The following is a 24,612-nucleotide window of genomic DNA, read 5'->3' as shown; positions in this document are numbered from 1 at the left end:
GAGGTGGACCCGAGATGGACCCGAGTTGGAGTCCGAAGTGGAGTCCGAGATGGACCCGAGATGGAGTCCGAGATGGAGTCCGAGATGGACCTGAGATGGACCCGAGATGGAGTCCGAGATGGAGTCCGAGATGGAGTCCGAGATGGAGTCCGAAGTCGAGACCGAGACCGGGACCGAGACCGAGATCAGGACCGAGACCGAGGCCGAGGCCGAGACCGAGCCCGAGCCCGAATCCGAGTCCGAGTCCGAGTCCGAGTCCGAGTCCGAGTCCGAGTCCGAGTCCGAGTCCGGAGCCTGAGAGGGTGAAAGCCCAAAGCGTTCGTCTCCCAGACCCTGGGGGGTTTGGTGAGCCCCAAAAGTATAGTAGGGGGAGGACTGCAGTGGAGCCAGTTTGGCCAGGAAAGGCCAGTTTGGCCCAGGAAGGCCAGACCCAGTGTTGGGTGATGAGCTGCCCACTGGGAAGTCCAAGACTAGAGTGAACACAGACCGACAAGCGGGGTAGCTTGGTGATGTGTTCAAGAGCCGGCTCTAGTTCCCCCGGGAGATCGACTGGCCGATGCTCCCAGTCCAAGTGTGGGTGGCACTACCTACTTGGATACCTGGTGTGGCTCAATGGAACCTGCTCTAAGCCCATGGCTAGAGCACCTAAAGGCGAAAGGCGGGGAGAGTACCCAGGTGGCTCGTGTAAGGCCACGGTGTTCCGAAATGTTGTCCCAAAGGCCTAGACTGTGGAAAGGAAGAGGAGCAGTCCTCTGGGGTAGTGACCAAGGACACAGTCATGTGGTGAGGAAGTCCCAAAGGACCATGGGACTTAGTGGTCGGGCCTGTGGGCCTCGATCCAGTGGCAGTGTTGGCAAACACGGCCAGGGGCAGAAAGGGACTTGGTAGGAACCGACAAAGGGACTTTGGGGAAGGCGATTCCCCAGGTCTGTGGGCATCCCAAGGATGCTAAGGAGTGGATCTAGGATGACCACTCGGGGACAGATGGCCCAAGTCTTGGAAAAACGGGATGGTGATGCAAGTGGTATTGGACCACTAGTGCAGCAAAGGTGAATGGGCATGGCCTTAGCGTAACGGGCCGAGATGTCAGTGGTACCTTTGGGTGTCGGTCTTGGGACCGGACACGTGGAGCACTTGGACCAGGTGCAAGTGTTGAGTGGCATGGATGCCAGTATTGGGGCTAGCAAGTCCCAAGTCCTGAATTGGACTGATGGAGGTTGTGAATGAGACTCCTCCAAGTGGTCGGAGGTGTGGTTAAGTGACTAAAGTAGAACGGAAAATTTAGTCGCTTACATCACCCCCCCTTCAGAGATGTCAATGTCCTTATTGACTATTGACTAATAACCCCTACTGAGCCAAGGGGAACCAGCACCTCCATTTCCGCACTGAATCTACCAATCCCTCCATTTCCGCACTGAATCTACCAATCAGCACCTCCATTTCCACACTGAATCTACCAATCCCTCCATTGTGTAGACCAGCTATTCCATTGTGTATCCACCTTCGTCCGTGGATATTCCACACAAGAGGAAGGATGTACACATGGATGCCCAATACGTACGATTTCAAATTTCGTCCGTGGATATTCCACACAAGAGGAAGGACGTACACACCCGTACCACAGTCCCACAGTGGATACCTTCGTCCATGGATATGTACGATTTCAAATTTCGTCCATGGATATTCCACACAAGAGGAAGGACGTACACACCCGTACCACAGTCCCACGGTGGATACCTTCGTCTGTGGATATTCCACACAAGAGGAAGGACGTACACATGGATGCCCAATACATACGATTTCAAATTTCGTCCGTGGATATTCCACACAAGAGGAAGGACGTACACATGGATGCCCAATATGTACGATTTCAAATTTAGGGGTAGGAATATATCTTGCTCAAGAGTATATTATATTTTTAAGTAGCCACTAATCAATGGGAATCGAACCCGTGTCATTTGCTCCGATACCAACTGTAACACACCTTATCTCTCTCCCCTTAAGCCAACTAGAAAAGGGGCAATTGCTTGATGAAAGAGCCCTTAGTGACTATTTTATCCCTATTTATCCCCTAAAGTTCTAAGGATCCATGATGACAGTATATTCAAATCTCATCCCATGATCACATGCACTACACTATAACACGTTAAGGGTTAAGAGGTTGGCCTAGGGTTCACTCTCTTATTCATTTCAGAAGAGGAGGCTAATTTAGTTCTACATTATAATAGCTGATGGAGGATTTATATCCTCGCATTATGCCACTGGTATGCTGAAATAGTGCCAAACTTTATTTAACTTCATTTTACATGTTAATTTTACTATGGAATGCTAAATGCTTTAAGACTATTCTAATATCACTTTATATTCATATCCCTTCGCTCCCTAAGTTGAACACTTAGGAGTTGCTCTATATTCCAATTTTTATTTCTATACTCCTTGGTTGTATGTTAAGGATTTTAATTTCATCTCTTCGTTCAATGGCTTAAGGCTTTGAACTCAAGTTCCACTCCATTACCCTTGGTCCACATGTACAAAGGTTTATATTCCACTCCATAGTTATTTTATAGTAAATCACTATAATATAAAAAGTGAAACTATGTACATTATATAAAAGCACAATTACCCTTAAATACCCCATTCAGGAAAGAACACTTCTTTATTGATCAGATTTGCTTAAGCCAACTGCAATGCCACAAATAGGCCATGAAACACTCTCTCCTACTCTAGGATTTGCCCTTAAACTCTTTCAATCCTCCCAAAAAAACACTTTAAAGATTTGGCCCTTCAAGAACACTCTCATATTCAAGATTGCTATTCTTATTGTGTTGCCACTAGTAGGCCATAAAATACTCACACACAAGCTCAAGGCTATTATGTTGCCATTAGCAGGTTATGAGATTCCTCTAGATAACACTCTCCATTCTAATTCTACAAGAATATTATTAAACATTGTTAAACAATTTTAAATGCTTCAGGAAAAGGGTGATGCTTAACTTAACCCTTCCTATTGCCATCCTCTTTATATCTTATGCTCTTAGCAAATTTTTTTAAAATTGGATTGCAAATCCTCATTTGTATATAAATAATTGATTTATAGAGATTCAAATATAAAGAGAAAAAGTCTATGAACAAGAGTGCACCATCTTTTTCAATCGGTTATAAGTGTTAAGATACTTAGGATTAAATATCCTTAAGTAATTTTGTAACAAAAAACTACTTTAACTAATTTTTTGCCATGAGGTAAAATAAAATCAAGATTGAATATATTGCCTTTGCTCTTTTAAATAGTACTAGCAAGGAATCTAGATTTGTTAGAAAATATAAAAGCAAATTAGTAAGATCCAGAAATATAAGCATATCTCCTTTCTTTTGGTCATACACTTAGTTCCATATAAATCTATTGTGCTTCAGTACAAGATCAAACAACTCTCTAGCTTCTACAAGATGAATCTATTTAAGTTTAGCACAAATGGTTTACAACCCTCCTCATTAACTGGAACTAAACATAAGGGTGAAAGTAAATAAGTTTTAAACTATATTTAATTGTTTTACTTAAAAAGATCACCAAAAATCTCGGCAGGAACACTTCCCCTCTTCGAAGTGGTGAAAACGATGGCAATCCCGGACGACAATCTTCCTTCTCGTCACCTTAGACATGAGCTTGGCTGCTGCATGGCAGTCGGAGCACACCCGCAGGTTCTTTAGAATCCTTATCGTCGTCCCGGGAGCAGTGGAGATCACTCCAAATGCAATCGCCAACTTCTCACTGTGGTTGAGCAGGAGCCTCCGCTTTTGCTCCTCGCAAACATCATGAAGCACCTCCCTGGTGTCCGGGACGTATCCTTGTTTCACCACCAACTCATGGAGCCTTCCAAGCTCGCGACGAATTTCCTGGTTTCGTACGTGGCTCGTGTCCCCGACCGTGAACTTGTGGAGCTTCCTGTCGATCTCTATCAAGCTAATCCCTGGCTGCTTCACGACGTTCCTGTCCTTCATGAGCCTCCTCACGGCCTGGACGTCGCTCTCCATGCCGAGAGAAGCGTACAAGCTGGCCAGGAGTACGTAAGGAGAAGCGTTGCGCGGCTCCAGCTCAAACAGCCTGTGTGCTACCCGAGCCCCCCGTTCCACGTCTCTGTAAGTCTTGCACGCGCCGAGGAGGCTTCCGAGAGCCACCTCTAGAAAGCCCGAGCACCCGGCAGCCTGGAAGTCGATGAGTTCTTCGGCGGCGTCGAGCTCTCCCGTCCGTCCCAGGAGGCTCACCACAGACTGGTAGTGATCGCTGCTCGGTTGCAAGCCGTGGTCGCTACTCATGGACTGGAAGTATTGGACGCCCGTGTCGAGGAGTCCCAAGTGGCTGGACGCCACGAGAATGCTCATGAAGGATATAGAGTTTGGTCGGAGGCCTTCGACGAGCATTGCATGGAAGCTCTCCAGAGCGTTTCGGCATAGCAAATGCTCTTCGCTGGTGTCGGCCGTGTGCCCCTCGCTCGAGCTCGGGCTCGTATGCCCGCTGTGGGCATATCCGCCGATGAGCGAGTTCCAAGTTGCCACATCCCTCTCGAGCATACTGTCAAAGAGCTCCTTTGCTTCTTCCATCCTCCCGTTGTGAGCATAAGCCGCCACCATTGCGTTCTGGGACACTAAGTCCGGCTCTTCAATGCAGGAGAAGACGGTTCTTGCCTCCTCGAGCTGGCCATACTGAGCGTAGAACACCAGCATCACTGTCCTCGAGACGGAGTTGTGCTCGGGAAAGTTCTCGTAGAGGCTGCTGGCTTCTTCCAGAAGTCCTCCCTCGGCATAGGCATGTAGCAAAGTGATCCACGAGATCGTGTTCCTCATCGGCATTACGTCGAAGGCACTCTTTATCTTCGAGATCTGCCCAGCCCGAGAGTTCGCTAGCAGAAAGAAGTTCCAGGAGACAACGGTGCGTTCTGGCATGCTGTTGAAAAACTCGCGAACCTGGTCGAGGTTCCCGCTGTGGTGAACGAGCGCCCTGATCATGCAGTTCCAGGAGATGATGCTCCGCTGCGGCATTACCTCGAACACCATCCTCGCGCTGTCGAAGTCTTCATTGTCCGCATAGGCCGTCAGCATCGCAGTCCAAGAGACGACGTTACGAGACTCGGCCTTGGCCTCGAAAATGCCTCTGGCTCGCTGCAGCTGGCCGTTTTGAGCGTAAGCCTCGATCATAACAGTGAGAGAGACCTCGCTCAGCTCGGGCATGCCACCAAAGAGCTCCTGGGCTTCCTCAAACCTCCCACCGCGGTAACTGGCTTCAACCATTGCCGTCCACGACACCACCGTCCGTCCAGGCATAAAGTCGAACAAAGCTCTCGCCTCTCGCAAGAGCCCGTTCTCAACGTAGGCCGAAAGCATCGCGTTCCACGCGATAACATCCTTCGCCCCGGCCCTGTCAAAAACAGCCTTGGCATCGGCCACCCGGCCAGCCTGACCATACGCCATTACCATCTTCGTGCATGCCACCACGTCCGGTTCGTGCATCATGGCGAAAGCTCTCTCGGCCTCCGAAAGATGACCGTTCTGGGCATACGCGTTCACCATAAAGCTGAGCGTCACCACGTTCCACTCGGGCATCCTGTCCATAAATCCCCTGGCCTCGACCAAGTACCCCTTCTGTGCGTGCGCTGCAAGGATGTTGTTCCACGCCGAGACGTTCCGTTGCGGCATGCTCTCAAACATTACCCTGGCGTCACCGAGATACCCGTTGCTCGCCAAGGCCGTCATCATGCAAGACCACGAGTACGCGTTCTTGGGATTTATCTCCTCGAACACCCGCTGTGCGTCATCCGGGCACCCGCATTTCCCGTACATTTGCACGAGCAAGTTGGCGAGGAAACTATCCTGTACTACGCCACCCCCGCCGCTGTCCAAGATATGCGCATGGACGCGCTTGCCTCTTGCGAGGTCTTTCGCGTCGCTGCAAGCTCGCACCAGCTTCGCAAACTTGTCCCTGTCCAGCCTCTGTGCCATCCGGAAATATCACTACCATATCTCTCGCCTGCTGCTGCTCCTCCTGCTGGAAAATGACGATCCCATTTATCTCTGTAACTATCTGTCCGTCTGTGCTAACTCCCACCTTGCTTCGTATCCACCTGTCTATCTGTGCCGCTATCGCTATTCGCTAACACCCAGCTTGGCTTGACTGATACGCCCGAGCCGGGCATAGCACTTCGCACGGTAGACAAACGGCTTCACCATGCCCGAAGAGGTAAGCCATCGTACGCCAAGTACGCCTCTTTTGTCGACACTCGCAAAGGCTACTCCGCCATCCACATGCATAGACCGGGCAGCAAAAGTTGCTCCACATAAATAGCTATCAGCACCACAGCGGCAGCAGCAGCAGAGAGCTCCAGCTCCAGAAAAGAAAAGAAAGCCTGCCTGCCTTCACCAGTGTCAAATCAATCAGTCGTGGGGAATACTAGGAGAAGTAGAAGAGAGAAAGCTCACTTAACAGACTTAAGCTCGGTGCGCGACTCCGCTGATGATATGTTGCATAACGCAGCATGTGAAGAACACAGTGGAGGTGTCGACGTCTGCAAGCTCTGGTGATGCTCTTTTAACTTTGCTCTCGTTTCGGTACTAGCGGCCCAAGGACTTTTACCAGAAGAGCCACCCATTCCTTTCGTCCTTCAGTTGCGTGCTGGATTAACGGGCCCTCAGGAATCTCTCCAGATTGCAGGCAAAGGAGAACGCTGCTGTGATTGTGATGCCAACCCTGTAACCTCCCTCGCGTATTACAGACCGCGGCACGATATATAGGACGATGAATTTTGGCTTCCAGCCGCAGTAGCCAGGAGCTGGAGCAGCATAGCTACGAGTGTCCTCAAAACTTGGTCCACTGGAGAAGAATCTTTCCATAGAACTCCGCTGTCAGCGCCACCAAAGATATGTTGTTTTCGGTCTTATAGGATGCTGCTGCTGCTGCTGCTGCTGCTGCTGTTTGTCTCTAGAGTCACAAGCCTTGCCAATGCCGGTAGCATGGTTGTCTCCAACAAATTCTCCTGCTGGCTGCTGATCTCACTCCTCCTCCTCCAGCTCGCTAGTCTCACAACTCCGAGTCCTTTCCCCCGGGGTAATAATTCGCTATTCATGTCCCTTTGTCTCAATATGCCAGCTGATGCCATTGTTGTCGTTCGTGCTGTGCAGGAAGAAAGGATGACCCTCGTCGCCACGACAATCAAAGCCTGGCAAGGGTGATTGCCACAGCACCGGGATCCAAGCCTCCGAGTTGTCTCAACAAGTGCGACTCTTGCACTCCATGCCAGGCAGTTCAAGCGGTACAAGAAGTTCCGGACACTGTTATAACGGGTATAGGCTCCAGGCCACCGAGCTGCCAGAATAAGTGCAACCGGTGCCTCCCTTGCCAAGCAGTCCAGGTTCCCACCCCCGATCCCAAGGATGAGGAGGCCAAGCGAGTTTCTCCGGCGAAAGATGAAGGTGAGGCGGCTGCTCTTTACTCCAATTACAAGCCCAAAGGATGGAGGTGCCAATGCGGAAACAAGCTCTTCAATCCGTAGAAAGCAGTAGTGTTCCTGTTTGCGTTTGTGGCATGTCAGTTCTAGCATAGAGTGTAAGATCGAGAATGGCTGTTTGTTTTACCGAGAAAAGTAGACTTTTTTCCGAGAGTGCTCGACCTCTTACTGTGACGATAGCTGAGCGAAGAACACGTTCATGGGAAGGAACAAAGTTCGTCGTTGACATGCGGCGTGGTCCGTCCATCGCCAAACGAGTTTAGCATGCTTTTACCACCAAGCTTTTAGCTCATTTGACCGGCCTCGTACAGACCACGCATTATTTCGCTGAGAAGTCTTCCGTACCTGGTCGGATTGGGAATAGACTTCGTATCAATGTGACGCCGGCCGTCAGTTGCATACAGCTGTCTGGATTCAGCACCTAGAAATCAAACCTCCACAAGTCATGCGTCCATTTCCAGAGGCCAGTGTAAAATAATCTTACTCTTGAATCTGGAGCCGATTCTTTTAGCTGGGTAAGAAGACGAGATGCTTGCGCTTTCAGCCTCCTGCAATTACAGTGGATCAGCGATGTTTAGATAAACGGAAAGGGATACAAGCAAAGGACGGATTCAATCGGATCCCTCTTAAAGCTTTGAAGTGGAGTCATTTAATACCTTGAGTCCTTTTCTTGTTCTTCTTCTCCAGAGCAGATGTTACAGTTCGACAAGCCCGAAAGCAAGGTCCATTAAAGTCGGCAGTCTGGAAAATGTCAATGTTTGATGCTTTAAAGCTGCTAGTTCGAGCAATGTGTTGGATCCGAGCATTAACGTCCCAAAATTTTAAGCCACTGCAATATAACAAGAAAAATACTGTTAGTTTTTTAAACACTCTTTCGAAACTTCACTGCATATCAACAAAGCCAGAACAGGAAAAAGAACTCACCGACGCTTGTCCGAATTCTTCACTGTAAGGCCCTGAACTATTTATCTTGTCGGAGGATATTTTTGTGATGCTGCTCAGAGAAATTTCTAGAGGGGGGCTTTCCGCCAGTGCTAAAAGGCCATGGCTTTCTATATCGCGAAGAACGGGCTTCCTGTTACATCAAACAAAGTGGGATTTACGTATCAGAGTAAAACAATACCTTCACAGATTGTCCATGATGCGATTCATGCAGAGACATTCAAGAGGTCTTGTCCACGCACGGTCTTCATCTCTGAAAAGATGACGATGACGGTACTGGTGGCAGGAGGAGGGACCAAAACCTGCAACAAAACAATGGTTAGCTGCAAGCGAGAGTGATCGACACTAAAGAGCTTTGACTCGACCATACCTTGTACAAACAATCCTTAATCTACGTTTTGCGTTGTTTTAGATCGAATATCTTGGATCTGGGAGAAGCTTGCCTAAATCGCCGAGTTATCCCGTGTTGAGGAATACAAGTACCTGAAAAAAAAAAAATGTTAGTACAGAACAGAAGGCGAATAAGAAGAAGAAATGAAGTAGCAGGAAAAAAAAAGTGGCAAGGACATATTGATCGCATAAAGGACTAGTGGAATTCATTCGACTTGTCGCTTTGGATAAAAATAAACACGAGCTATTTGGATTTTTAAGAAACATACCGCGCCATAGACTCGATCTTACCCTACATTGGAAAGAAAATCGACAAGCTGCGATTTTTCCAACGCGATTCTTACCTCGCCTGGCGAGATCGACGCAAGGAACCCTATCGATTGCTCCAAAGCCCTAAATCTTCCCCCCAATATTTTCAAATTTGGGAATTTCTTAGGGCTCTTGGCCATGGCGAGGAAAATCCAGCTGACGCTTCTAGGATGCGGGGGCGTCGGGCGGCAGCTCCTCCGCCACATTGTCTCCACTCGTAAACTACACGAAGATCAGGTATCTATTCGCCTATCGCCCAAGATTTCTCTCTTTGAATCAAATGCTCAGGGCTTGCGAGTCGCTGTGATGGCTGTAGTGGATTCCAAATCCATCGTTTTGGGTGAGAAAAACGAAGAACTGGACGACACTGCTCTTCTGGAAATTTGTCTTGCGAAGGAAAAGAACAATCAAATGCCCGGTACATGTCTGTTTTTTATTTCCCTTTTCTTTAAACGATGAAAGCTCAGCTGGATTAAATGCGCGAGCCGTTCGCGAAGAAGATTTTGATGCAACTCTAGCAGCTGCGATAAGAACCATCACAGAAGAAACTGGTAAAACTTTCCTTTCAACTATTTTGATGGATGATCATGCAACTTTTTTTCTTGTTTATCCTACAGGTCGTCCTTTGGTTGTAGCTGACTGTACCGCGAGTGAAAAAATTGGACAAGCACTTGCAGAGATCGCGGACTTGAATTGCTGCATTGTTCTTGCGAACAAGAAGCCTCTCACCAGCTCGTTTGTAAGATCGTTCTTTTTTTGTTTCTTCTTTTTTCCTTGACCCATGGCTGCAGAACGTTTACGATAGGATTGCTGCACTGAATCGACGTTATCGCTGTGAATCAACAGTTAAGCAAGAAGTATTTGTACGTACATTTTACAAACATTTCTCAAGCAGGTCGGTGCTGCTCTGCCAGTCATAGCAACTTTGAACCGTCTGCTAAATTCCGGAGATTCGATCAAGAAAATTGTTGGTGCTCTCAGTGGTTTGTCCTTTCATTCTCATAAAAAATTTGCCACTTCTAACGTCCTTTGTCAGGCACTCTCGGCTTTGTAATGAGTCGGTTGGAGTATGGTGAATCGTTTAGTGATATTGTGAGACAAGCGAAAGAGCTTGGTTACACCGAGCCAGGTAGCTATCTTTCTTTTCTATTTTTCGTGTAGTTTATTCTTACGCTTTCAGACCCTCGTGATGATCTTGGCGGTATGGACGTAGCAAGGAAGGTGAAACCACTTGCTACTATCTCGTGAATGCAACATGACTTCTTTCATTTTTCAGGCGCTTATAATGGCTCGACTAATGGGATGGAGAATAAACTTAGAGGATGTGGAGGTACTCACTTTCTTTGGTTGGATTCCTCTTAGTGACGTGCTGCTTAAAGGTTGAGTGCTTATATCCGCCAAGTCTGGCTCCCAAACTGATGAGCACCATGCAATTTCTAAAAGAAGGACTAGCCGAACTAGACTTGCCAATGAGAAACCGTGTGAAAGAAGCAGCTGCTAGGGGTTGTGTTCTACGATATGTGGCGACGATCGAAAACTTTCAGTAAGTCAATCCGCCTGAGCTTACCAAAAACCTGTCCTTTGCTTACAGTTGCAAAGTGGGAATTGTAGAGCAGCCTCAGCAGTCCGCTCTCGGTCAGCTGCATGGAAGCGATAATCTGGTAATTGTATAGAGCTTGTGCGTTTCCTGAAACTTTGTTTTTGCAGGTCGAGATTTTCACGCGCTGTTATTCGACTTCGCCTCTTGTTATTAAGGGAGCCGGGGCAGGCAATGATACTACAGCCGCTGGTGTGTTAGCGGACGTTTTGGACCTCCAAGACTATTTTGGCTAGGTATCGAATCTTAAGCAAAATCGAACTTTTTAATAAGCCTTCCTATTCTTGCTTCACGTAAGGGAGAGAACGTAGGAGACAGATTTCTGCACAGCGAAATGTCGTCCCAGCGAATGTTTATCGAGCGCTTGCGTCGCGAGCGCTTTGGAATCGGCCAGTCCGGTCCCAATCCTCTCGCTCTCATGCTCCAGGAGACGATCAGGCTCCTCTCTGCCGAGCTCTACCAGAAGGACATCCATTTCCTGTCCGAACTCCTCCAGGTACTTTGCTCGAACTTGGTTCTGTACCTGACAAACATGAGCGTCTTAGAACGCTGAGGACAACACTTACCATTCGTCCATGGAGCCGAGCATCGAAATCTATCTCACAAAGACCGACGTCACTGGCACTGGAGCAGCTGCCACGCTGCTGCTCTTGAACAACGAAGTTGGTTTCTCGGAAAAGAATATAGAGTCCTTGTGCGGCGCTGGTCAGTCCACAAAGAAAGGAAAGAAGTCTCAAGGATACATTGGCGAGAAAGGTGAGATAATTCTTTCTTACCTCTCCCTCTCTAGCCGTGGTAACGTCTCTTGCTCGTACAGGAATTGGGTTTAAGAGCGTTTTTCTCGTCACCAAGCAGCCGTATATAATCAGCAATGGCTTTCGTATTCGTTTCGACGAAGAGCCCCACAACGAGGCCAAGCTCGGGTATATTGTCCCGGAATGGGTCGACCGTCCTACAGACGCTGTGCTGCAGAAGGTCTGTAGCAAGGCCAAGCTTCCTGCAACGGTGATCATCCTTCCCTTGCGTCAAGAAAAGATTTCGGAGGTGGCAAAGCAGCTTACTCAAATCCCAGCGGAGACGCTCCTCTTCCTATCGAAGATACGCATGCTCTCCATCTACGATCAGCAGTCGCGGCCTCCCACGGAACTGGCTCTCTCCAGATCTGTGGAGATGACAACGTCAAAGAATGGAAGCGTGGAAACGAGCACAACTTTTCTCACAGCTAGTAACGGACGGAATGGCACTCAGCACAGCAACTACTACATGTTTAAGCAGACTTTGAAAGTACCTCAGGAGGCCAAGGTTGAAAAGCGAAAAGACGTCGATAGCTGGACGATCACTCTAGCCTTTCCGGTGGATGATCGTATCTCGAGCAGCTGCAGCATTGGCGATATCTTCTCGTTCCTGCCTTCCGATATCCACTCTGGCCTGCCGTTTCTTATCAACTCGGACTTTTTGCTCGTTTCCTCCCGTGAGACGCTCCTCTTTGACAGCCCCTGGAACCAGGGGATCTTTCGCTGTGTTCCCGAGGTTTTCTACAACGCCTTCGAGCTTCTCCTCAACACCACGGCGTTTGGACTGCAGAGTATACCGTCAGTAGCACGCATGGCAATGTACAAGTACGTACCTGTGAATGCTTGCCGCAACTCGTACCTCGAGAAAGTCCGCAACGATATCTTGTCCAAGCTGAAGGACAACAACGTCATTCTTTGCGCCTCGGACGTCGGCCGTGCACCACCGAGCGGGCAGCTTTGCAAGCCTGCTCTTGCGAGAAAAGTCGCCCCCAGCTTCCGAGAGCTTCTCAGAGCCGCACCGAAGTGTCCGAGGTTCTTGCGAGGAAGTCCCTGGTTCTTGCGACGAAGTTCCTCGTACATAGTGGACAGCACGCTGCAGGAGAACTACGGCTCGGTGCTGAGACTCCTGGGAGTCCCAGATATGAGCAACGATGAATATCACCAAAGCCTCGACTCTGAAGACTGGATGAGATCGCTCCCCGACGATGCATATGTCAAGCTGCTGGTGTTCCTGTCCTCCAAGTCGTCAACTTTGAGATCCCTCAAGTTTCTCAAGTATCGAGGCTCCGATGGTCGACTCCAGTTGGCAAGCATGGATGATCTCGCGCGAAACGATGGCAGATCCATGTACTGGGATTCTGGTCATAGAGCTACCGCTTGGCTCGCTGGTTGGACAGAGGTGTTTCAACGTTGGCTAACTTTCAACTTCGTTCCATCGGCCTGCGCTGCAAAAATCCGGCAGCACTCGGTTTTAGAGAACTGGTTGGAGAGAGCCCCCTTCAGCGTGAGCGAACTGACAGCATGCTCACTCGCTCGTCAGGTTCTTGGAGCAGTCACTGCGAACTCCTCAAATGCAAAGCTTGCTGTTCTAGCGATGCACTTCCTGTTCGACCTGTACAGAAACGACCGCAGCTCGTACACATCTATCAGCAACGAAAAGCGTAATTTACCAATCGTCGAGAATGACGGAGCCGTGAGTCCCTATGGTGCGAGTTATGTTTCAACGCGTCCATTGTTGCTACCGGCGGCTTGTGGAGCGAAGTGGCCGCTCTTGCTCCCGTCTGCCGCGTGGAGACGCGGCGTTCGAAAATTGTCACAAGAGTATATGGTGTCAGCAACGGTCGATCTCTCCGACTCCGACGTGCGAACCGAGTTTGTGAATTTTCTGAAGGAGCAGTTCCTGGCTACGGACATCCCCGCCTTTGATCCGGTGAACGAGGCCCTTCCTCCGCATTATGTTGGTAACGTCGCAGCGAGCTCGTTGTTACTGAAGTGGATTAAATCCAGGCACTGCAATGCACCCGCTTTCACTTCCAGTATTAAGACTACCAAGTGGTTGAAGACGAGCCACGGATACTGCTGCCCAACCGTTGCATTCCTGCCGGTGCCTGAGCTGCTTAAAGTCTTGAAAGTCGAGGACGTTCCGTTCGTGGACAAGGACTGGATGCCATTGGAGGAGTATAAGAACGAGTTCCGAAGCCTGGGAGTGGCTTGCGAGCCCGGCATGGGATATGCAACTGTCCTCCGCTGTCTCGGCAATATGCAGAAGCTTCCTGCTCGGCAAGTCGACACGGCTAAAGTGGTCAGATTTTATCAGTACCTCTCCCGCTGCGCTGAACAAGAATTATGGAGGGACGTTGACACGATCTGGGTGCCGCAGAGCGAAGGCCGTGCAGCAACCTGGAAGAAAAAGGAAGAATGCGTCATTCACGACGTTGAGGGCTTGTTTGGAGAAATCGGTGTTGTACCTCTGGATAGCTGCTACGAGCGGGTCATGCAAGACATCCTTCAGAAGAGGTTTGATGTTTGTGAGAAGCCCTCGATCATCAAGTTCTGCGAGCTCTGGCAGAGCTGGTCGTCTAAAGGAAAAGATGTCGAGGTACAAAGGGCTTACACAGTGTGGCGTGAGCTGGTGGAGGCGAAGCTAGTCTCGTCACGACCAACTTCGACGCCGTATCTGAAAGTTTTCCGCGCGAGCAGCTGCGTTCCTTCAATACCAGCCTGCGAAAAGAACGCAGCCACCGTCAAGCTTCTTCCGCCTGCAAAGACGGTCATGGTTGATCAGCTAGAGCTGGAACATCTCTTTGGAAACACTAATCCTCGTCCGTGGGTGGCGTGGTATCCAACCAGCCAGGAGATCAACACGCAGGAGCTATATAAAGTCTACTCCTGGCTGGGGGTCAAGACAATCTCCGAATGTGCTGAATCGGAGACGGACACGAGCTGCATGAGCCTCTCACTCGGAAGGAAACTGGTTTGGGACAAAGGATACATCCACCTGGGACTGTTCAGAGCAATACTCGGGTATCTGGCTCTATCACTTTCCGTCAAGGAGCGACAAACCATAGTGCAGGAACTGCTGCGTCTAAAGGAGATGGAACTCGAAACGAGCCTGAAAGTTCACTGGACTCTTCGCGCTGGAGACACTACCCGTCACGCGGTCTCGGAGAGGATGCTCTACTGGAACAGGGAGAGGCAGGAACTAGCCTATGTCGACGAGGGGCAGAGGAAGAAGAGGAACACAGAGTTTGGGACCGAGTTCGCGAGGATCATAGCGGAGGGTCTGCTTTTCCACCACCGGGACTTGATTCCAGGCATGGAGAGGCATCTGAGCATGCTGGCATTCTCTAAGTTCGACGTCATGGAGGTGGACAACATGCTCATCAAGCACAACATGCGGCTCTATAGCGAGGACGAGACGTTTCTAAAGACCGGGGTGATTGTGGATCCATCTAAAGCTGACGCTGAGAAGAACTTACATGGTGGTGAAGCAGTCGCAGAGATGGAACCGTTTGTGCTACCGGATGTTCCTGAAACGGAGGAAGATCAGCTGGAGAGAGATTCAAGAATTTCCGAACCTCCAGCAGACTCGAGATCCACCACCATTGCCGTCGCTCCAAGTTCTTACTCTCCAGCTTTCGTCGCTGCTACTCCTCTGGACAATCGGAAATACCTCCTGGAGCAAGCTTTCCAAGTCTTGTCATCGCTGGACGTGATCAAAGACGAGGCGTGGACGATGGAGCTCCCAGACGAGGTTTTTAACTCAGAGAAGATCAGCGCGTGGCGAGAGACGTACCTTCCAACAGTTCGTCGCCTTTTGGACTATCCACCCGAGGAAGGCTACCTCAAGCCTGGGATGAGGACTGGCATCTCTCTGGACAAGATGCTCACAGCGGCATTTCTCGACGCTGGAAACTTTCCGGGAGTGAAAGGATCGAGCCACCATCACTTGAGCGTCGTTGGAGCAGCGTGCCTCAACCTGTGCCTGGCGATGGAGCTCGTCAAGCTAGATGACAATCACCACGGCGGAGTAAACGGCGCTTACAAGCTGACGAACACCTCCCTGCTCGCGGCGTGCTTCCATGCCTGTGGGCTGGACGAATCTGTGCTGCGCAGCTCGAATTCGGCAGCCGTGAGCGACCTCGTGGCGGCGAGCGTCGCGAGAGCCCTACTGGCTGTAGGGTTTTGCGCCTACGACGATGGATTGGGAGAAGTGAGGCGGATCTACCAGGAGGTGTTCCTCGCCGCCCTCGGCGATGCTCTCGGCTGAAATTTTCATGCGAAATATGCTAGGCCAAAACGAAGCGCTCTCACCGATTTTGTATCAAGAGCCCTAAAAACTCTCCCGCCCAAGTTTTCAAATACTTTCTAAGAATATAGTCAGCATATTCGTTATTTTGAGCTAGACAGTCAAAGACTGATAAGAATTTTGCCTGGATCAAATGACGAGAGAGGCTCACCTGGAAACTCAGCAGCCTGATACACAGTTCCAGCATCTTCCAAACCATCTCAGTTGCTCAAAGATAGCCAAATTCAATCTCGGACATCGCAGTTGTACAGCTGCGAATGTAATCGATGTCGCTTAGAGGCGTTCATTTTTGTGAAGAAGGTAAAGAACAAAGGCAAATGCCTGAGGGGCTGGCATTTCCAAGATGCTAGCCCGGTCATGGAATAAAGTGATTCTTGTGTGAAACAGAGTGGCTCAGAATGCGTACGCGAGAAACGGCCTGGTCGACGAGGCCAGCGAGATGCTCCAGAGCGTCCCAGCCTCGGATTCCATTGCCGCAAATGCGGTTCTAGCAGCATTCGCTCGCGCAGGGAATGTGGCTGCAGCGAAGGAGCTGTTCGATTCCATGCCCGCCAGGACTTCCGGGAGCTGGAACTCGCTCGCGCAGGGCAGGGTATCTAGCCGAGTGCGTCAAGGCCGCCAACTTGATGCCGGAGACGACGCGGGGGACGTGGGTGGACATGATCAGGGCGTACGGAGACCACGGCATGGTGGCGGAGGCCCGTACAGCCTTCGACAATTTGCCCCGTGTGACCGTCGACGCATGCAACACCCTGATTGTGGCGTATGCCCGTAACGGGCATCTGGTTGAGGCAATGGAGCTGTTCGACGCGATGCTGGTGAGGAGCACCGTCACCTGGGCGTCCATCATGGAGGCGTGCACCATGAACAACCTCCCGGGGCAAGCGCTGGAGATTTTTCACTCGGAGAATTGCTCGGGGCAGCTGATGGCTCGGGTGCCTAGACAATGCGGCGGGGATCATCCGCGACATGGCCTCAGACTACGGCATCCGGACAAGTGTGGAGCACTACTGCGCGATCCTGGTGATGTTGACGAGCCGATCAGAGCTGGGAGATGCTGAGGATCTTGCAGCAAGCATGCCGTTCGTGGCCTCGGCCTCGGCGTGGAAGCTGCTCCTTGACGTGTGTAAGATCCGTCGGGACAGCGCCCGAGCAAGGCGAGTGGCGGAGGAGATAGTCAGGCTGGATCCCAGCGGTCGCGCAGAGCCATTCATGGTCTACTTCCGCGAGGGCCGGCCGCAAGAGGCCGTGGATTTCATGCTGGAAGAAGGGCCGGTCAAGATGTTGACCTTTTGACCCTAGTCTTTGACCGAAGGATATCCTCATGGAATGTGACTATATTTACTCTATTAAGCACTGGCTGTCCCAAAGTGGAAGAGTGAACGTTGTAATTGATATATATCTCCCTATGGATAAAGAAGCTGTGTATGTTTTTCAAGGGAATGGAGTTCACAGCTTTTCAAGTGAACTCGCATGGTGAAAATGATGCATGTTGTCATACCATCAATCAAGCACAAAAGAACCTTCACAAGAACCCAGGGGAGCAACAAAGCCCCGTAAAACAATATGGAGGATATCGGCTGGTGAACTGGAGGTGGCATATGTGCACCTAAACTTCATTTAATGGTCCAAGCATCAAGCTATACCAGAGTGCCAACTGGTAGTGTTATATTCTGTTGGTGAAGAAATTCAAGGCGTGGTCCACAAGAACCCTAATCTTTGAAGAACCCTAAAAGAAAAGATGAGATGCGAGCAAATTTAGGGTTTATTGTATTTGCGTAAACCCTAAACCCGCATGCCCTGGGCAAGCTTGCCCCAAGCCCTAGCTCAATTTTGGCATACATATATTTGAATAAAATTATTTTACAAATATTAGCGGTATGGTACTCTTTTAACTTCTGGTCGTGGGTTCGAACCGCGGGGTGCTCAGATACGGCATCCGGCCGAGCCAATTACATCATATTATAATCGTGAGGGCCCACCATTCGACCACTCTTGGGCAAGATACTTGCAGCAACAGTATCAATTGTTGTAAAGGTCACATTTAAGTTCTTGCTACTCCTTGGAGAGCTTTGCTCCCAAAATACAAAAGAGAAGATGAGAGAAGGCTTCTTTCTTTCTCACCCGACAACTCCTCTCGATGATCATGCCATGACCGAAGGATATGCTGCACCAATTCTTTGCCCTATCCCACATGCCGAGGCGTGGAATAAGGGCACAAGAGCAGTATATAAGCTAGGGCCTGGGGAAAAGATCCATACTTACCTGGACGGGGTTTATTAGTGATCCTGAAGGCTAATGGCCTAGGTTCGGCCTTCCCATTGCACATCGGCTTGGCCGGCCTACCATCTTCCCAAAGTGGAGGAGTGGGCGTCGTAATTTGTGGAAGTTGAGGGCTCGCGTACGCGCGGCCCTCTCCAAATTCTAAGCCGTAAGATGAATGATTTTTTCATCTCTTGCCTTGCCTTCTCGAATTATTGCTCTCCTTAGAAAAATCAGTCAAGGATGTCGAAACCATCAGCTCTCAAGAACACGGCGGAGAAAACTTCCTGCCTGCGATGGCGGCGTTCCTCTGCGCGTCGGCCGCGCCACCGTTGAGCAGGCTGTGTCCAATCGGCTCGGGCTGCCTCGTTGGCTGCTGCATCAACATCCCCGCCACTGGCGGCGCATAGGCTCCAGAAGGTTTCGATCCAAATTCTCGCTGGGATACCGTGCTAATCTCCACAGCCTGTGTGTGAAGAGAGAGTAAAGATACCTTGCGAGCGCCTCCCGTCTCAGCCACAATGATGCCATGGACCATATTGAAACGAGAGGTCACTGATGTCCAGCTAGTCATTGTAGTCTCTGAGGGACGCGACGCAAAATTGTCCTCGCACTTGGTTGTAGCCGCACAATCGATTGAAAAAAATGGCAATGCTTACATGCTCGTATGCTTCTTGGGTTTAATTGGATGCTTCTTGGGTTTTTGGAAGCCGTCTCGTAAACAACCTCCCAGTGCTTCTTGGTTTTAAAGGGCTGCTCGCGGTCAGAGCACCCGATTTTCTTACAAGGTAACTGGGTCTCCTTTATATACTGATCAAACTGCAGATTTTTACTCTCCGGCATGTGGGATAGGTTGAAGTGGGTTAGAATATTCGTTTGTCCGTCAAAATTATCCACCCGTTCATGAAGCGGGATTTTGAACACGGCCAGAAAGCTCATAAACCTTGCTCTCAAGTAAGATTCTGTATCAAGAGCCCTAAAAACTCTCCCGCCCAAGTTCTCAAACACTTTCTAAGAATATAGCCAGCATATTCGTTACTTTGAGCTTGGATGAAAGATATAAGACTGATAAGAATTTGCCTGGATCAAATGACGAGAGAGGCTCACCTGGAAACTCAGCAGCCTGCCAGCATCTTCCAAACCATCTCAGCTGCTCAAAGATAGCCAAATTCAATGTCTCGGACTGCAAATGTAATCGATGTCACTTAGAGGCGTTCATTTTTGTGAAGGTGACAGGCAAAGAACAGAAGCAAATGCCTGATTTCCAAGATGCTAGCCCGGTCATGGAATAAAGTGATTCTTGTGTAAAACAGAGTGGCTCAGAATGCCTGTGCCGTAGTTGAATGGCCCTGCGACTTTGTTGCTACCACCCAGGATTGTGTTCCTGGTATTGTCAAAAGTTATAGCTGGAAGAAGCACAGATTATTGCTGAGCTAGATAATCTTAAATTATGAGAACTTGGTTAGAGTTTATTGTTAGATTGATTCTTGTACTTTCAGAAAAACTAAATTGATAATTCTACTCCGCCTTTGCAGCAATGGTCACCAAAAAAATATTGTGAAGCTGGCAATGGCTTGTTATCTTCAGAATAAAAAACTAAAGCAATCTATGATAGTAATTTTTATGATTTCTAAAAATCGATCATTTTACTCCATTATTAATATTATAATCAGCTTTTCTATTTATAGAGATTATATTAATATAAATTATCATATGTATGTATGTATGTATATGATGTTTTCAATAAGGAGGAGTTGCCAAACTTTCTGGGCTATCGGATCCAGCTAATGGCAGCTGTTGGATGGGAGGTAGCTGTCAAAGGGTTATTTCTTTAACCATGTCTTAGTGAATAATCACACAGGGCATTAGGTCAATGGCTGTGATTAATTCATATTAATCAACTGCTTCATTCAAAACTCTATAATAGTCAATGACTCTAGTTTGGGGTCTCAAAACCATATAATAGACTACAATTACCAGTCATTGCTAGACAATGTTTCTTCATAGTGGCAAACTCAACAAGTTCTACGTGATGTAGAGATGGGTGGAGAGAGCAATGAAAGTTGCATGGAACCAGGTTTGTGTAAAAAACCTCAAATTTACAAAAGAAGTATGAAACAGTGTTTAGTATGTGATGGAGGCTAAGGATATAAACAAACATGAACTTGCTGTACACTTTATTCTATGTGTTGGTTTAAAGTTTTCCAATTGCTTACTGAACCACGAACTAAAAAGAAAAACTGTACGGATTTGATTTGGCCCTTTTGGGTGATAGCATCATAAGGCATCAATGTTTCTCGCTACCTTGGCCACAACAATGTCAGATCAATCACCATAACTCAAGAATCTCTAGTACTACCACAAAGTGACAGTAAGAAATCGTGAAATCAAGACTTTAGGCAAGGAGATGAGGAAGTTGCAGGAGCTCATCACACATTGTAGCTCCAAGCTCCTCCCACTTCTATGTTCATCATTGGCACTAGGCTTAGGCACCGCCTGCAAAGCACTCAGTTCAAGGCAACTCTTATTGGAGAGGAGATCATGGGAATGATACAAAATGCATCATCTCAACAGTAACTTCTTCAATGATCTGCTGCTATAAATTGCTTACACAGTCGGGGTTTTAGTGAATCCAATGGCTCTTCGCCAGGAGCTCTTGTAGCTTAAGAACTCCATAAGGATTAGGCAATCTTGGGAATCCATCTATGGTGAAAATTTCCTACATGACTTGCTTCTTGGAGAGAGATTCTAGTCTGAAGCTTCCTCCACACTCACTAATGAGTAAAAGGAGCTATAGAACTTGTAGAGCCACTTGGGGGATATTTTGAGCTCCTGGCTAGTGTATTCTCACGCTTGATGAAATTTAAAGGTCCAAACACTATTCACAAATTAAGCTCAAGATATGTTGGTTTTTCTTTTTAAAATTTCTAGAACTTACAAGTGATTGTTGTGAATCTAGAGATGTTTTGGCATAGAAGTGTTATTTTAAATGCAATTGATGCCATGACCATGGCACTGAGAAAGAGTTGATATACAAGAGGAAGAAGAGTTTCAAGGGATTCACACTCTACCTCCAGTTCAAACTTTTTGCTGTCCAATCATGCAAGAAGTCATAAATATAACCAAAGTGGAGCTCAATTTGCTAGAAGTGAAACCAAAGTTTGGTGGAAAGCCCTATAAGAGATTTTGAAGTTGCAATCTAGCACCAAGTGGATCCAATGGATTGTGGCAAGCTTATAGACAATATATTGTAAAACAAAAAACAAAAACATAATATGGAATAAAAAATGAAAGTGCATAGTACTTTAATCAACCTTGAATGCAATAACCTTTGGGGAGCTCTAATTGGCACTAATGGAGAATAAAAGCAACCTTTTAGTGTCTCTAAAAGTTTGATTGCCCTAATCATCCAAAGAGAAGTGAACATCTTTAGAAATTGGCCAAAAGTGAGACCATATGTTTGGTCTATATAAATGTTTTTCATACAAACGTCTTGAGGATAAAATTTCCCATGGACTTACAAAGTTTGGAAAAACTTTATTCATTTTTGCAATGGTGGCATTAATTAATATCTTGCATTTGTTAAATATTTTGCAAACATGGCAGTTGCAACAAATAAAGATTGCTCAAAGGTTTTTAGGGATGAAATGGTAGTGCATGTATTGACAAAACATGCATTATGAACCATTGAAAAAGATTATGAATATACCCTAAAGAAGTTCTTTTCATATATGAATGAAATAGAGTGCAACTTCTTCTATATATGGTCCTAAAGCATATCATCAGTAATTTTCAAGACAATAATGGAAGGTTCAATCTTGAATATATTTTTATCTTTAGTTCCTTGGAAACTGTAGAAAATATATTTTGGCATCTCTTTAGTATACCATGACGATTTGAGCTTATGATAGACATGGCCCATATCACCTATCACATGCATTTGCTTTTAAAGTTCACAAGAAAAATCCAATCAAAATATTACAAATATTTTGTAATTTGTAATTATAAATAATTTATAGATGTTTTCAGCTTTAGGATCATCAATGATGAACATAATGTTTATAGTGTTTGTGGGGCAAGAGAAGAAGGTGTTGTGATACATGTCACATATAATATGTTAACCAATATTGATGCTCAACTTTTTGCAATGGAAACTCACTATGTCACTTGGATCTTATAATTCCCTTTAAGGAATTTGATAGTTTCCTCTAATGAAACACATATTTATAATTACTTCCTCGATTCTTCTTTTAAAATGGAATATAATATTTGTTGTTTTGATACTATTCCTATTTAGTTTTCAATGTAACAAAATTATAATAATCAAAACAGTGTTTGCTAACTAGAATAGCTAGTATTTGAATAAATTTAACAATTATGTAATCCAGGTATATTCCTGATTCATTAATAATAATAGTACATTATTAACATAGCTAAATCAGAGATTATAGAGCATAACAAGTAAGGTATGTAGCAAAATTAATAAAAATATTACTTCTCACTAATATAAACCATGTTTACCATTTATAAATTTTAAGGTAGTTAGAGTTTTAGCTCCTCTTTCAACCATGATGGAGAAATGTGATAGGAAAATCAAGACTTTAGCCTCTATTTTCTAGTTCCTTGTTTGATGCTTACAATATGGTCATTGGAGAGCACCCTTTACACACATAGTTTTTGGGTAAAGAATCAAAACAATTTAGTCAACTAGGCAATGATGGGTAAAAATATTATGTGATTTCTTGATCAATAGGAACTATATAATATTTCTAGTCATTAGTGCATGTCTAGAGCTTCTACCATGAAAGCACTTGCATCTATTAGCATTATATAAAGCTTGGCTTCACTATAATGGATGTGGTTACCTTAAACTTCATTATCACAATGTATATAAGAGATTGCCATACAAAATCAATCATGCTTCACCATTTATTGAGCAGCTAAAACTCACAGAATTCCCCAAGAAGATCTCCATGATACTAGTGTTCCAACACCCTCCAAACCAATATAGTCTAACTCATGAGCTGAAGATTAATGTATTAAAGAATCTGTTAAATACCACTTTTAAGAAAATTGATTTATAGGACATTCCTTTATATTTTAAAATATATTTTAATTTATAAATTCCTAAATAGCATATATTTAAAATAAAACTTTTTACTTTACTATTATTTTACAACAGATTTAGGTTTATGCTATTATATATATCTTTATTATGAAAGTCTTATAGGAATATTTATTAGTCAAACCAATGCTATTGTATTAAAAATCGTTTTAAAAAAACAAAATATTATGTTGCTACATAGTGCAACAAATTTATTTTAGTAATTTTTACTTTCGTTCACAGAGCTGAAAGACTAAATATATACACTTAGATATTTATCTTATTTATTTACATACAGCTTCCTCATCATGTATGACACTTTTGGCTACAAAATATGACCACCTTTTAAAGAAGATAATTATAAATTCTAGGTTTTTTTGCATATCAATTTGAAAAATAGAATCAATAAGGTTTGTGAATTTGACCCTTTAAAATTTATCTCATTGTCAGAATTGTTAATTTTGATAATGATAAATCACTTTTTATCTCACTTCTATTTTTTAATTATAATAAATAAATAAATAAATAAATATATAATGATGATTTATCTTAGGTTTATTTTTTTCATAGTAAAAATAGCCTAAAAATCTTTATCCACAATTTTTAGGTTAGATATATTTATATAATACAGAACGCATATAATGTCTTTCTATAATTAAGGAGGAGTTGCCAGACTGTCAGGGTTATTTTGTTAATGATGTCTTAGTTAATAATTGTGTTATAGCCAATGTGAGGTTGCTAATTGCTTAGACACATGTATTCAATGTGTTGACTGGCATTGGCACTCAACCTTTTGCACTCCAATCTCTACTATCAAGTTTCATGCTATAGTGGAGACTTGCTATGCCATTTGAGAGTGGTGATTCACACTGCTCCTTCTTCTGTAGGGTTCTAGCACTGGAATGGGAGGAATGGCACTCACTCACACATGATTTCTCTGCATGGAATGCCAAATATTAAACACCAAGTTTGCAGCCCTTTGATGTTCTTAGTGCCATGATTCTTAGCTCCCCAAGCTCTTTATTGCCACCAGCATGCTCCCATGGGATTCCAGGGCATTCTCTATTGGCATGCAGCAGCATCATGGATGAAGGAGTGCCAAGATCAATGCACTAATATCTATGCTCAAGAAAATTAATGGTGTCAAGTTGATCAAGTCGATGGTGTCTCCCAGTTCCCCATGATGCTTAAGCTCATTGAGGGGCCACTCCAAAAGGCAGGTTTCAAGTTCAAGGTTGGCATGAGTAACAGCAAGACACTGTGTTTTTCTCAGCCTGAAGATCATTGGAGTTCTATGGCATCCACAACATTTTTGTGATGGATCCTATGGTTTAAGTGTAATTAAGGTAAATTCCAAGGCTTATGTTTCTTCAAACTCAGTCAGATAATTTGATTTTTCATGTATACAATCC

General features: G+C 46.2%; 4 protein-coding genes, 1 long non-coding RNA gene and 1 other non-coding gene across 7 annotated transcripts; 4 read left to right on the top strand and 2 right to left on the bottom strand.

Moving 5' to 3' along the window:
* Nucleotides 1-3,514: 3,514 nt before the first annotated feature.
* LOC9630676 (pentatricopeptide repeat-containing protein At1g56690, mitochondrial) lies at nt 3,515-6,005 on the bottom strand. Its single transcript, XM_024682867.1, has one exon. It carries the CDS (start codon nt 5,989-5,991, stop codon nt 3,562-3,564), a length of 2,430 nt encoding a protein of 809 aa, XP_024538635.1. The 5' UTR covers nt 5,992-6,005; the 3' UTR covers nt 3,515-3,561.
* Nucleotides 6,006-6,057: 52 nt separating this feature from the next.
* On the top strand, nt 6,058-7,642 carry LOC9630675 (polygalacturonase). The gene is made up of 2 exons (XM_024682890.1): nt 6,058-7,093; nt 7,168-7,642. Exons 1-2 carry the CDS (start codon nt 6,931-6,933, stop codon nt 7,536-7,538), a joined length of 534 nt encoding a protein of 177 aa, XP_024538658.1. The 5' UTR covers nt 6,058-6,930; the 3' UTR covers nt 7,539-7,642.
* LOC112349108 lies at nt 7,468-8,722 on the bottom strand. The gene is made up of 6 exons (XR_002993283.1): nt 8,617-8,722; nt 8,418-8,568; nt 8,150-8,322; nt 7,978-8,041; nt 7,621-7,914; nt 7,468-7,553 (listed from the first exon to the last, which is right to left on the bottom strand). It is a non-coding gene; the product is annotated as an uncharacterized LOC112349108 (long non-coding RNA).
* A 499-nt stretch (nt 8,723-9,221) lies between these two features.
* Nucleotides 9,222-11,071, top strand: LOC9630674 (bifunctional aspartokinase/homoserine dehydrogenase 1). Of its 2 annotated transcripts, XM_024682875.1 has the most exons (13): nt 9,222-9,371; nt 9,423-9,552; nt 9,602-9,685; nt 9,752-9,873; nt 9,926-9,979; nt 10,030-10,117; nt 10,171-10,263; nt 10,315-10,355; nt 10,411-10,464; nt 10,514-10,677; nt 10,726-10,795; nt 10,842-10,967; nt 11,030-11,071. In XM_024682875.1, exons 1-12 carry the CDS (start codon nt 9,273-9,275, stop codon nt 10,965-10,967), a joined length of 1,125 nt encoding a protein of 374 aa, XP_024538643.1. In that variant the 5' UTR covers nt 9,222-9,272; the 3' UTR covers nt 11,030-11,071. The 2 variants fall into 2 exon arrangements, with proteins under 2 accessions (XP_024538643.1, XP_024538648.1); XM_024682880.1 differs by lacking the exon at nt 11,030-11,071 and having other exon boundaries at nt 9,223-9,371; nt 10,842-11,010.
* Nucleotides 11,048-15,922, top strand: LOC112349098. Its single transcript, XM_024682861.1, has 3 exons — nt 11,048-11,227; nt 11,277-11,487; nt 11,549-15,922. The coding sequence occupies exons 1-3, from the start codon at nt 11,066-11,068 to the stop codon at nt 15,793-15,795; spliced, it is 4,620 nt and encodes a 1,539-aa protein (XP_024538629.1). The 5' UTR covers nt 11,048-11,065; the 3' UTR covers nt 15,796-15,922.
* Nucleotides 15,923-18,091: 2,169 nt separating this feature from the next.
* LOC112350912 lies at nt 18,092-18,252 on the top strand. Its single transcript, XR_002993929.1, has one exon. It is a non-coding gene; the product is annotated as a U1 spliceosomal RNA (small nuclear RNA).
* The last annotated feature ends 6,360 nt before the right edge of the window (nt 18,253-24,612 follow it).

The sequence above is a fragment of the Selaginella moellendorffii genome, unplaced genomic scaffold, assembly GCF_000143415.4.
Source record: "Selaginella moellendorffii unplaced genomic scaffold, v1.0 SELMOscaffold_1, whole genome shotgun sequence".
NCBI classification, from domain to species: Eukaryota; Viridiplantae; Streptophyta; class Lycopodiopsida; order Selaginellales; family Selaginellaceae; genus Selaginella; species Selaginella moellendorffii.
This window is presented reverse-complemented; position numbering and strand designations above follow the sequence as displayed.